Source organism: Merops nubicus, unplaced genomic scaffold (genome assembly GCF_000691845.1).
Source record: "Merops nubicus isolate BGI_N331 unplaced genomic scaffold, ASM69184v1 scaffold2270, whole genome shotgun sequence".
In the NCBI taxonomy this organism is placed as follows: domain Eukaryota; kingdom Metazoa; phylum Chordata; class Aves; order Coraciiformes; family Meropidae; genus Merops; species Merops nubicus.
In genome coordinates this window covers 1-14,595 of record NW_008582007.1, presented here as the reverse complement: position 1 = coordinate 14,595, position 14,595 = coordinate 1, and the positions used below count along the sequence as shown (strand labels likewise).

General features: G+C 36.2%; 1 protein-coding gene across 1 annotated transcript in view; it reads right to left on the bottom strand.

Annotated features, from left to right (window-relative positions):
• Nucleotides 1-12,997, bottom strand: part of LOC103769056 (brain-specific angiogenesis inhibitor 3) — a 97,441-nt gene extending 84,444 nt beyond the window's left edge. The window contains exons 1-2 of the mRNA XM_008936232.1: nt 12,892-12,997; nt 9,418-9,520 (exon numbers count right to left, since the gene is read on the bottom strand). Of these exons, the coding sequence (XP_008934480.1) occupies nt 9,418-9,520; nt 12,892-12,992 (204 nt within the window). The 5' untranslated portion in view covers nt 12,993-12,997. The remainder of the gene's footprint in view (nt 1-9,417; nt 9,521-12,891) is intronic.
• Nucleotides 12,998-14,595: the final 1,598 nt, after the last annotated feature.

The following is a 14,595-nucleotide window of genomic DNA, read 5'->3' as shown; positions in this document are numbered from 1 at the left end:
CTGGAAATCTCACAATTACATTCATTAAAAATGTCCATGGTTATAGCCAAATGTATGCCTTTACAGTTTTCTTTCAACAATAGTTCTGAGTTCTATTAAACTCCACAAAAAAACTACTTATTCATCCACAATGTCAGCTTTCTATAAATTTTGACAAAATCATTGAAAGAGAAAAATACTAGAACACAGGCATTGTCAAATTTTTCAGTACCAGGCTTGATGTGTATGGTGTGACTCACTGAAAGTCAACATAATAAGCACATATGTCCATAAAAAAAAAAAAAATAATAAAAAGGTCAGGTTTTTCAGCACCTGTCTAAAATTAGAGGCACTACTTGCATTTTACACTAGCACTTAGAGGATCTTTGGGTGTGTAATTTTGGGTCTCTAACCATACCCAGGACTCCCTTTATTTGACAAACTGAGCATTCCTCGATTCCTGGATTCCAAGACCCAGTCCTGCTGTGATCCAGAGCATCTAACAACATAGTTTTTTTCTCCAGATGTAGTAAATATGCTCAGATGATGAAGGAAGGAAGGAAGGAAGGAAGGAAGGAGAGAAGGGAGTAGAGAAGGAAGGAAGGAAGGAAGGAAGGAAGGAAGGAAAGAAGGAAGGAAAGAAGGAAGGAATGAGCTAGGAACAAGTATAATTTTATGGGAACTTTATTTTGGCTATGACTTAAAAACAATCACAAATTAAACAATCTGGTAAGGTACAGGTTAGGTTAACTCACAATTCCCCAGGGCAGAGCCTCTCCTATTTCTGGAGTGGTTGTTTTAGGCTGCTGTTCAAACAGCATTCTGGACTAGTTTGATTGAATCTAACAATATATTATTCACTTTTTTTTTTTTTTTTTTTTTTTTTTTTTTTTTTTTTCCCCAGTTGCTGCAAAAGCAAGAGGAACCTTTTTGAGCATAATAAGTGAACTGATTCACTGGCAAGTTCTGTTTTCAGAACTGAGTGTACTTCAGCAATAAGTAACAAACACAAACCCCGCAATTAATTTTCATACTGACTCTTAAACCACCTCTGAGTCTGATTCTCTCAACTTCTGTGTGACTCTATTTAGATTGAACATAGGGCTAGAGAATAGTTTTGTGTATAAGGATCACAGGACTGAGCCCCATAGCTTTCACAGAGTTAAGTATGCAGTATCAAGGAAAGAATACTCATTTTACAGCTTCTGATCAGACCAATCTGAGAATCAACAATCCAGCAGCCAGTCCCTTATAAACACTTTCATGGACTTGGCTGCAAGATATAGGGGCCTAAAAACTCTGATCTAGGAGAATACAACAGAAAAAAAAGTAAAACTGTACAAATGAACTTCACAGTGCATGTCAAGGTAAAAACTTGCCATATGTTCCTGAAAATATACAGTCACAACAGGGAGTTGTAGGGAGGTATAAATAAAATCCAGTACAATAGGTAGATAATCTTTTGAACCAAATTTACACCATTGTTCCTTAAATGATAGTCTTTTAAAAGAGACTGTGTTTTCTGACATTTCATTTTGTTATACAGAAAGAGTAATGATGTAATAGTTGTTTAGTAGGGCATAAGATTTACATTGCATCTATCTGAGTTATATTTTGTAATATTTTACCAGATATCTCTATCAAAAATACCTTACTGTGTTTCTTTATATGTTTTGGTTTATGTGAAAAATGGAGTCTATGCCTACATTCTTAGAAGTAGTAATCCACATAGAAAAATCCATTTAGGAAATTAAACTTTTATATTAGAATGAAAATGACGGAATAGCTGTATGCTGATTTTTGATGTCACTGTTATCATTACTGCTTAAGCCATCTTTTTTTGTGAAGTCTATTCCTATGGTGTCTTCATTGGAAAAACCTTTTTACTCTTGTCACTTAGAGATGTTTATGGCTTCCTCTTTCTCAAAACTAAAATTATGTAAATGAAAAATATGAACATTTAACTGTTTGTTGGTTGATCTACTTCCCATTGATTACTTTTCTATTTCCACTGAAAATCAACAAGTAAGCAAAAGAGAAGTAGAAAAAAGGTGTGAGGCCCAAAATAGCTACTTGAGTCATCAACAGATTGCTTGAAATTATTCAAACAGGTGTTTGTGCAAGAATGAGCTATTTTCCTCAGGGCTGTGGGGGCGAATTCTAGAAGAGAAAAAACTACTCTAAACAGGTCCTCAAGAGCAAAAAGGAAATAATCCACCATTTTGGGAAGAGTAGGACAGCAGAGGACTACCTCAGGGAAGTGTGAGCTATGGTGTTTTTTGTGCTGAGGCAGGACAATGGAGGGACACAGGCACGAAGCCCAGCACCACAGCCAGGGAGAAGGAGGGAGGCTACACTTGTGCAACTTCTTCAGCACATGCAACCAACATGGGGCCGTTTGGGTGGGCGGGAGAAGACCCTCACCAGCTGAGAGATACTAGAGCTGACCCTGGTGCGAGTCATGTGTCAGACACAGCCTAAGTCTCTCATGGATACGTCTTGGTAAATTTTGGATTTCCAAACAAACTTCACTTTCACCTTTCAAAATAAAGCTCATTAAAATGATCTTCAGTGATGTCTCTCACCATATTCTTGTGACTAGGCTAGGAGGTTACAGTTGGATGAGTGGACAACTAGATGGATAAAAACTAGTTGGATGGTTGGCTTAGCATGCAGTGACAAATGGCTGGCAATTTACCTGGAGGCAGGTAACAAGCAGCGTACTGCACGGGTCTGTCCAGAGAGCTATGGTTAACATCAATGACCTAGAGTAGGCAGTGAGTACTTTTTCTTATAGTTTTTAGGCAACACCAAACTGAGGGGGCCAGTCTGTACACTGAAGAGCATGGCTGCCATCCAGAGCATCCTAGACAGGCTGGAGGGATAGGCAATGAGCTGAAGATGAGTCAGCAGTGTCCCCCAGCACCCTAGACAGTTGACAGCATCTGGGGCTGCTTCAAGAGAAGCACAGCTAGTACGTTGAGGGATGAACTGACCTCCTCTGCTCAGTACTCATTAGACAATATCTAGAATCCTGTGTCCAGTACAAGTGGCTTGCCCAATAGAATTTGATTGCCCAACAGAAGAAAGACTTGATAAGCTGGAGTAAGTTTAGCAGAAGCCACCAAGACACCTGCAATCTGGAACACTCGCCTTGTGAGGAGAAGCTAAGGAAGGAAGGTGGGCTTGTTCAGCCTGGAGAAGACATGGCTTCAGGGGAATCTAACAGCAGCTTACCAGTGCTGATAGAAAGGTCACTGAAAAGATTAAGCCAGACCCTTCACAGTGATGTGTAGCGGGATGACAAGGGACAACGGGCATAAATCAAAACAAGAGATGATCCAGACCAAATATATGGAAAAACATTTTAAAAAACATTGAGGACAATCAAACAGGGGATCAAATTCCCCCAAGGAAGCTGTGCAGTTTCCACACCTGGAGGTTTTCAAGACTTGACTATACAAAGCCCTTAGCAACCCATTCTGACCTTTCAGATGTCCCTGCCTTGAGAATGAGGTTGGACCAGATGATCTTCCAACCAGAACAATTCTGTGATTCTAAAATAGTTCACAGAGCTCTTAAAAAGGTTCTGGGGATTGGAGGCAGAGAACATGTGGTAATATCTACCCAATTTCTTCCCTGTAACTCGCTTACAATCAAAATGTCTGTTTTGTTTAGAAATAGCAAACTGAATGATAAAGTTGATGTATTTTGAGAAACAGACTGGCAGGCACTTTTGAGAAGAATGTTACATCCTTCTCTGAGGCAGGTAACAGTAGCATGAATGACAACGTTTACTGATCTTGGGTAAGAAAGATCTGGTCCCAGAGGTTTTCTTGATAATCTAAAAGCAGGTAGTTAATTCAGCTGATGTTAACGGGTTTTGTCAGAATTTGGCGTGGTAAAACACTGTTGCTTAAATAGACCTACTCCTGTAATAGTTAAGCAGTTAAGTGGGCTCTTCTCCCGTTAATTGTTTTGGAGTTTCTGAATGCACAGCAGGCAGGTATGTGTGATGCAGTGCACATTGTCTGCTGACCTATTTATTGGTGTGCTCCTGTGATGGCTGACCCATACCAGAGATTCAACCATCCAAAAAGCTGTTACACAAAGGAAGAGATAACTATCAGCAGAATAGGTGTTAATTTGGAGTTTTGGTACTGGCAAAAATGGAAGGACATATTTTCCCCAGCTTCAGCTGCTTAAATGGGGGTTATTCCCCTGAAGTTTTCTGGGCAAGACCTGAAATACGGAGTGCTACTGCCTGACATACTAAGTTCCCTGCTTCCTCATTGATTTTCTAACACAACCTTAATGCTGTGTTAGCATCATTTCTCTGTTCATTCCATCTGCTTTTAGGTCTCCCCCGCTGTTTCCTAGGAGATATATTGCCACGATGCCTGCATCTGTAAGGCAGTGGCAGAAATGGGGCAAGAGCCACATGGTTAGAGGCAGCATTAGTACCACCTGAACGTTTGCAGAGTTCTCAGGGGATCCTGCCACCCACTGTTTCTTAAAACCTGAGGGAGTTCTAGTTACACAGTCAGCTGCTTTAGAATGCTATGGGAATGGGATGCTGTGGCTTCTCAACTCCTATCCACTTCTATTTGCTTCTTTCAGCCTAGAACCTCTATTTAAAAAAAAAAAAAAAAGAAAAACAAACCAACCTAAAGTGGGGTTATTTTTGTCTACTTGGCTTATTTAGTGAACATTATAATCTTATTATCTAGATAATTTTATGGGGATTTTGCTTTGTTGCGATGACTTTATCAAGACTACTGATTGTTTATGTTGTGTTCTTTAGGTGGCCAGACATGGCTTTTTCATATCCTTTCAGGTATGGTCTAAGAGACAAATTCCGAAATGTAATAGTAAGCATAATAAACTGAATACTGCAATTAAACAGGGATGGCACAAAATATCAGGGTTGCTAAATCTTGCCTTTTCCCTTAACATCTTCCCTTTTCTTCCCTTGGTAGGGACATATAAACCTGGCTAACAAAACCTACAGTCTTAAAACATTTCTAAAAATCTGCCTGTTTCTCACAAGTGACCCAAACTCCAGCAACAAACTCTTAAGACCACTCAGAAACAGCTAATACAGAAAATAATTAACTTTTGCCCATATGCGGCCGGCCTTGTGGTTTATTTTAAAATTTATTAATCTTTGTTTTTTTTTCACAGGAAAAATAGGTAAACAAGAATTGTTTACATCAAATAGCTAATGTGTTTTTATTTAGGCAGAACTGTGAAAAAAAACCAAGGCATTTTCTGAATGTATGCAAAAGGAAAGAATTTATAAAAAAACTCTAAATAATATGAATTAATAACTTATTGGGGGTAGAGAATCTATTAATTAAATCAGATCAGAAACATTGTAAAGATTTAGACTGAAGTGTTAAAGGTCCACATATAGAAGCAATACAAATATTTTTTCATGATGGCCAGAAGAACATTAGGAAACATAATATAGCAAGAGCTACATTACAGGGAAACCTACAAATCCTGACAGATATTTCCCCAAAGAAAACTGTCAGTCACTTCAAAGTAAATACGTAATACATTTGTAGATGTTAGGGACATCTCATAGTATTTGTGAAATAATAGATACTTGAACAGCCAGGTTATACATGAAAAGTGTTACCTTTCTTTAATTCACAAGATTAATTTCAATGTTACTATTAAATTCAGCTGTTAAAGGGCTATCTACAGTGTATCAATTGCATGTTCTCAAATTTAACTATGATTATATGTCTAACATTTAACACTGAGAAGAAAACAAGACAGACAGAAATACCAAAGTAAATTAATATGCTTCTCATACTTAGTGTAACAGCAAGTATATTTAAACAGACACATAATTAATTTAACAATATTCTTATAAATTCAGCCTTCAGTGACCTATATTTCAAAACAGGATCTGACAAAACAGAAATCTCTTGCACAGTTTGAAACATTAAAAGGACTTTGAATGAAGTTCTGCATTTTGAAAGGTTTGGAGAAACACCGGGAAAAAAAGCAGAACATTTCTCAGCTGTGCCCTTCAATAAAATACACAACACATTTGGCAAAGGAATAAAGGAGCAAGGCTTTCCTGTTGACAACAGGCTTTTTTGCTATCCCAATCCAAATCTTCCAAGAGAAAACATACTCCCCGTCATTCCTTCCATTACAAACCATTCTAAAACAAGCTAAAACCCCACCATGGCCTAGACCTCTGGTCTAGCATTGGTATCCCTGCGTTACTGAAACTGGAGAAAAATAAAACAACTTTTTAACAGAGAATATTAGAAATGGAAAAGCTATGGTAGCTTGACAGAATTTGCTTCTTATGTCCTCTGTAAATATTTTGTCCATTGCTGCCTGTGGGAAATACAATCACCTTTTTTACTGAAAAAAAAAAAAAAGCAGAACTTAGCTGAACCAATGAGAACGCAATATTCAAACTCAGTTATTTTTCACCGAGAGACACTTGTAAAAACAACAAGTATATACTCAGATTTCAAAGAGCAGAACTAAACCTAACATGCTAAGTGTCTATGATTTAAAAAAAAGCAGAAAGAAAATAATAGAAAACTTGCACTTATCCGGATCAAGAGACTCAATACATTTTTCTTTGCCACAGTTGTCAATGGGTCTACACCACAGAAATTTTCTGGAGATTGAATAACAATAAAATGAATAAAAGTAGTTGGTGCAGTGTTTAATGCAGAGGGAACCACAAACTGCAAACAGACTGGCAATATGCTGTTTGGTGTATACACATCTTCAATATGCTTAATTTACACACTGTTCAACTCTAAACTGGAATGCAACCTTGTTGACATTTACCAGAACCTATTCTCAAAGGGAACACACACAAATACAGAGCTGAAGACAATTTAAACTCAGAAGCAATGCTAAAGTAAAGCATGGGAAAAAAAAGAGGCCTTCTTCAACTTTTGTGAATATCAGCAGCATCATATGTACATTAACTAGGTGCCCCCATAATATGACAACAGTATGAATATAAGAATGAGAACGGAACAGAGTAAATGAATGCTCAAATATGGCAAAACATATTTCTCAAATTTTCTCCAAGACATGAAAAATACCTGAGCCCATCTTCCTTCAATAAGACACCACCTCAGCCTTTATTCCAGAAACAATTTCTGCTGACTTGAATATTACATTTTCTTAATAAAATATTCCTAAGATTTCTCCCAAAGTTTTCAAACAAGCACTAACAACAAAAATGGTTTCATTTCTAGTAAACAATAAAACAAATCTAGAAACAAATAAAACAAATTTAGAAACAAATCTAAAATGTTTTTAATCTTAAACCTTAGGTAGGAATCTGATTTTCTTCCTAAACTTCCCATTTACAGATTTAATTTTTTAGCTTAGCAAAATTAAAACATTTTTCCTACAGATGTCATTGTTACCATCTAGGTCTATGTACTAAAAGTCAGACACTGGCTTTTTCTGGTCCTATATGACCTCTGAAAATAAAAAATTCAGAACTTGAATTCAAACACATCTGATGCCAAAACATGTCCCTGACGGGTCTGATTGCTTTAACTTGAACAAGCTTTTGCTAAACACTGGCTTTACCTGGCTGTTTTGTTGATGGTGCATTCACAGGCTAGCCACTTGGAGATACAATATATTCATATATCAGTGGGCATAGTGATAAAAAGATTTTTTTTTGTGTAACAAGGAATATCTTCCTTGTATGTATTCTGCCTTTCATCCATCAGAGGTACTCCCTGACTAGACGTTCCCAGGTAGTACATGTATGAAAAGCGAGATGTGGACTCAAAAGAAGAAAAATACAGTAAAAAGTGGTGCTTTAGAGTAATTTTCAGGCCATATATTCAAATTGTAAACTTTGCAATGCGTTCTTTTTTCTGCCAATTATTTCCTCTGAACATCTCCATTGTTAGGATTTGTTGTTCTCAGAAAGAAGTTAATACAATAACTCTGTACTTCCAGGAGTTCAGGAAGTAGAAATGAGGGAGCTCAAGGACATTAAGATTAAAAGAAAGGAATGGATTAAGGGTATGTTTTAGTTCAGAGTTCCATGAGTCAAGCATCAGAGAAAGGTTGCCAGCATACCTAGGGAGCACGTGATCAAACACAGCTGTTCTGATGCCCTCAAACCCTGATTTCACCACAGCAATATCCCCAGGAACTTCCAGCTACTGAATCATATTTCTTCTTGAAATATATAATAAAATAGTATATATGATTATGCGTGTTTGTATTGACATTCTAGAGAGGTTTAATCCTTCTGCACTCTACTACTCTGAAGTTACTTGCACATTTTTGACTTTTTTTTCCCCCTGAATAAAATCTGAGGGTCATGTTGGTTTCTTCTGCAAACACATTTTGCTCATTTGTACCTCTACATATGTTCAAAAATCTGAAGCATATTAATATCTTAATTTTAATAACTTTATTAAATTTTGTGTTGGAAATGAGTATGGTTTGAGTATGTTTTACAAAGTACAGCCTGTGACTCGCATTGAATTTATGAGACTTCAGCAGCTACATTTCTAAGCACTCATTTGAAAAGAATAAATGCTGTACTATAGATGTGTTGCAGAAACACCAGTTATCCTATGGCAGATGATAACCATATTTCATTAGATACTGAAAAAAATAAAGGATTACTTTACAGATACTTGTTGTCTCCATAACTTAACAGCATTCTATCACATATTACCCTATTCACCAATTACATCCTAATTTCTATTCCAAGCTATCATGTAGCTCTCCTTAATTTGAAGCAACCACTTATTGTCACTTCTGAAAGTTGCCCATCACCACTAAGCACTGGCTGATGCCTCAAAACTGATATAGCCCTGCTGTACAAGAGAGGAACAAATGATGACTATGTTCAGAAACTCTGAGAACAGATTAGTAATAAATCAGCAATATAGCACCAACTAAGGTATGCAGGATTATTACTTTCTTAGTGCTACATGTCAGACATCTAACAGTTCTATAGCTTGTTATGATGTCTGTTTCTGCACATTTTCAAGAGTAGTACTCTAACTTCTAAGCAATTTTTACTTGCCTTTTGAGTACCAGTGTGTTAATAAAAAGACAAAAACATTGTAGCACAATCCTATTACAACTATTATAATGAACTAGAACTTGTGCTTTTGATGTTGAGTCTTTGAACTTCTTTGCTTTGAAATTTAGTTATAAAACATACAAGTCTACCACAGAGAACACAGCTTATCCAGAGGGAACAATACCAAAAGGAATTTTTGGAGGGGAAGAAAAGACTATGAAAGACAGTAAATATTTTCCCATGTCTGTTAATATTTTACCAAAAATGTCAACTCCTATGAGTATAGGACTAAATGGTTCTAATTAGTTTAAGCTAAACACAAATAAAACAAAGATATCGATATTTAAATGCAAGTTTAATACAATCTATCATCATACCTTGTTATGTGTCTGAGTTTGTCCAACCAGGATAAGGATATTTGATGAGATAATAGACAGGCAGAAATTGATTAGAATTATTGACCTCTCAGATCTGATGTACCTGTTCAAATAAACAGAAAGAGGGTGCAACTTTTATAAAAGGAAAACTAATAGTAAGTCATACAAAGCTTTGGTGCAATTCTTGCATTAAGTATTGGAGATACTCTGAAAAGCAATCACTCTTTTTCAAGTGCTCAAAAAGAGTATCACAGAGTTATTCCATTACAAACACAGGAACTATGATATTCTGAAGGATATCCTGAAATTCCCTTTTAGTATCTTGGTATATTTCAAAAGTAATCCATCAATACATCTAAAAATTGCTGACAACAACATTCTAACACCATACTGATAATAACAGGCTTACATGCATTCACGTCAGGAACTTAGACTCCCTGCTCAACCCTGGGAATACCCACATCTGGCACAGACCACTCAAAATAAGTAACTTCAGCAAAAATATGATGACATACATAAACAGAAAATCTGGGCCACAATGCAGAAATAAGATGCAGGTTGGTTGATGATAATATGGCAGTGCATTTTGAAACACATTACTGGGGTAATGACAACATTAGTCTTGAAGTTCAACCACATTTACAATATAATTTGTATGAAGAAACAATAATACTGTAATACATAAGGACTAATGCCAAAAATAGTTCTTTGTACAGAAAGATTAAATGGTAACAGTTAGCATCACACAGTCTCTCTTTCAAGCTTAGAGTAATTTTACAAGCGTGTTTAGGATGAAAAAGTCAAAAACTTATCACCTATTTGCTTACAAGATGCAAATGTTCTCATTTTTCTATATATAGCCTTTTATATGCTACAGGACAGAAAGGGAATGATTATAGTTTCAAGAAAAGTACCTTACTGACTTGGTTTTCAGAGCTGCTTACAGAGTAAATGTTTACTACTAAAGTAAATCAAAGTTAAGAGCTCTCAGTTCCTCTGAAGACCATGCCATATGTTTATATATTCTATCACCTATACTTTATGCTTCTCACTGGAACTTGGTAAATACTGCTACCTTCTCCTGAGCTGTACAGCCATAGCTGACACTCTGAGGAGGCTGTAACAAAGGGTGCTGAACCCATGAGAAATGCTGAGCTTTGGACAAGAAAAGAATTGTAGTCCTTTCTGCTCAGTTATCAGGGAAGTAATACAGCATATACATTTTTTAGCTAAGAAGACAGAACAACCCTGATAACACAATTCACATTTTTCAATAAATAACAATATATTGTTCAATATAACAATGTTAAGGCTAGTTCTATGTGTTTGCAAACAAACACAGCAAGTCTAGTGCCTTTATCTACATAGTGAGTATGCTGCTACTTTCCCAGTTAACTATTGATTCACCCACGCCAGTTCCCAACACTGATTGTCTGTGGGCTGCAAAGGATCTTAGTGGCTGAGTAAATACAGTGCAAGCAGGAACTCATAGCATTGACTTAAGCTAGGAAGGTTTTAGGTTTTGTGCCAGCCCACTATTGATTGAGGGGAAGGGAAGGGAAGGGAAGGGAAGGGAAGGGAAGGGAAGGGAAGAGAAGGGAAGGGAAGGGAAGGGTGAATATTTAACTGACACTGAATTTATTTTTCAGTTTGAATTTTCAGTTGGGGGGTTCAAATCAGCCAACCATAAAAGAATGCTCACACAGGACTTCTTTGGACCAGAATACCTCTACCTCTTATCTCTTCTAAACAGACCCTGCCATTCAAAGTGAAGGTGGGTGTTCCAAAGTATAAAACCAGACACAGGATCAAAATGTCAAATTTCTCCCTACCCCTACATTTATAAAAACAAACATAAATACATGTATGTTTTGGTGTCTATGTTCTCCATACAGTTGTTTACTGTGTGCTCCTGAGAAACACGTTGAAGGCAAATTTTAATGACGCAAATGTCAGCCCATTCAATTGTCCTATCACTTTCAAAATATCTCACTGACAGAACACTGAGTTCTGTATGAGTTACTTTTTCTTCATCTGGATACAGAACCCACTCTAGATTCATAACACATCACATACACATTTTTTGCCACCTGGAAATTACTATAATTTTAGAATCATAGACTGGTTTGGTTTGGAAAGGACCTTAAATATCACCTCCTTCCAATCCCCCTGCCATGGACAGAGACACCTTCCACTAGATCAAGCTACTCAAAGCTCCACCCAACCTGGCCTCAGACACTTCCAGTGATGGGGCATCCACAACTTCTCCGGGAATCCTGTTTCGATGCATCATCACCCTCATCATAAAAAAAAAAAAAAAATATTCCTTATATCTAATTTAAATAATGGAGAAGACCAGTTCTACTAAGCATGACAGCATTTCCATCCAAGCACTAAATATATGTCAGGGAGTGCAAAAATAACACTATAATTCTTCAGATATGAATAATATCCTGAAATATGCTCATTCTTAGCCTTGACAGAAAAGAACTGATAATTGTAATACTCTTTTTATTATAGCTAATGTAACTAGATAGTGTATATTTAAATTTTTATATATATATATATATTCCTGTAAGTCTTTGTGGCTACATAAGTGAGTTAAAGAGAAAAGTGTTTAAATTTACCAAGCTGCATCTAAAAGCAAAATTTTATTAGGTGATTTTATCTTACTCTAAAATTTATTATTTTCTACTTGTCTTTCTTTTTACTTGCTTAAGAGCCTGTTTTTTTTTTTTTTTTCATTATGTGAAAATGTTAAATGAGAAATCTGTGTTCACTTTAAAAAAATATTACTTTGCATGACTTTTCCTCTTATGTTGTTATTTCTTCTACACTAAGACATTATGCTATTTTGCATCACTTCTCAGATTAATTTACTCCATGAATATCTGCTGCACTTATAATTCAATATAATATTTCATTATAGTAAACTCAGGATGGAAAGAAGGCCTGATACTGGAATGTACCATCACGCTACTTGAGACTACTTAATTTTGTAGTCTTCAAAGAAACTTACAACTGAAGTAGAAAAACCCAGAACCAGTTGACTCAACTTCCCTAGACCTCCAATATCTGATGTTCCACTCTGATATGTTATTTTTATCATATAGCAGTTTTGGTTTAAAATGTAAATGGAGGAAAAGCAGTCAGAGCTATAGGCCAGAAGCCTCGGATGAAGTATATCATATATAAGACTCCTGTAAAATATGAATTAGCACCATGAATACCCCACTAACAGAACAACACCATTCACACTGAAGAGGGGAAAGAGGATAGTGGGCTATACCATCAACAGCAGGCCAAAGGAGTAAAACTATTAAATCACATCAATAAATTTAAGCACCAAAACATGCACTACATTTTTTTTTCTCTTCTATATAATAAATGTTGCATCTAATGCTCTCTTTAAATTTTAATTCAGCTAAATATAACTACATATTCACATTTCAGCTGTTTCAACCCATTACATACCTCCATAGCGCTGCATAGACAACTGCTAGCGTGATCAAGGCCAAGCATGAAAGACCACTGCCTACTATTAAGGTCACTGAGGGTGTACCAGATGATTCCATGATCTGTAGATTACAACAGACAGTCATGAAGAAAAAAATGCCCTTCAGCAATTAAAACAACAAGTCAAAATAAAAAAGCAAAATCAAAATGATAAAAGCAGCCAGGCTGTCACAGGTAGCTTCAGTCATATTATGAAGCAGAAATCAACTTAATTCTAAAACTAATCCATCCATAAGTCTGGGATCTGCTTAATTATTGAAACATTCCTTAGAGGCCTTTGAGCTTTAACATGCCTTATAATTCCTTCATGATATTTTGAAATATAAAGTAGTGATATTACGATACAATAGGAGACTATGATGTTAGCACAAGTTTAAACTACTCCCCAGTTAAATTTCATTAAAAGATACATTTCTTATTAGAAAGACCAAGATTTGGACTTGTGTATTAAACAAACATCTTGGTTTCACTATAATATATTAAAGATCATCCATTCTTGTTGAGGAATTACCAAACTTTCTGACTTTTAATAACTTTGACTCCAATCCACTATTCTCACATGCTTAATTTCCTTGGGCCTCTGACTGTCTAGAAGGAATGCAAGATATCTATGGCAACAATTTCATAAGGCTTCAGTAAGAAGCTGCAAATCTGAAATTATTTCATTTTTACTCTCTGTATTAATAAAAAATTAAAATAAATAAATGACCTTGAAAACAAACTAGCTTTCCCTGATGTAAAAGAAACTATAATTGTCAGGCATCAGGTAAGACTTTTTTCTCTGTGTGTATAGTGCTCATATTTTGAAATAGACGTAGCGTTTGCTAGTACAGATGGAAAAAAAAATAAGTCTAAAAGTTTGCTTGGTTTACCAAAATGTTCTCTAAAGCCTCAGGGATGTACTGTAAATTATATTTATCAAGACATCTTTTGTCACCAAATAGAAGATAAGATTGATGTACTTTTAGGCCAGATCTCAAGCAGAAAGTAACATTTTATTTCAGTCACTTTGTTCCAAACTCATCTACTTTGCTATCAAAAAGTGTCTGATCTTATGCTTTCAAAATCAGGAAAATGAAATTATGCCTTAGCAGGCTAACTTCACAAATATTTGCTTTTCATCTATTTTTGCATTCTTTGATACTGGGAGTGTCTGCTTATACACTTTAAGTCCCTTGTTTCTCATGAAACTTGATTATTTTTCTTACATCACATCAACAGACTACACAGAAAACCTGTGCTGAAAATGTTCAATGCAGATCTGCAATCTGTTTAACTACAGTATCCAGGGTTTTCCTACCAGGAGCAATAAAGCAGCCCTGCACATTCCCCTGGAAAGGCTTGCAACCTTTAAAAAGCTTGTTCAGTTGCTAATTGTTCAATACAAAAGTTTTCAACACATTTGCATCACAATTGGAAGGCTTCCTCTGAAAAAATTCAGAGTTGGAGAACCTGTGAATTTCACTAGGTTTTAGTTATATCACAGAATCTGTAATTCATTTCTCTGAGACACTGTGGCCACCAGGAGACTAACATTTGCCTACCTGCAATATCAAACAATTCCTCAACGCAAGGTCTGAAATATACCTGAGAGGAAAGCTCGACCAGCTCCCCCCCCTCTCCGCAGCCCCCCTCGCTATTGCCTTCTGCATCAAAACTGGG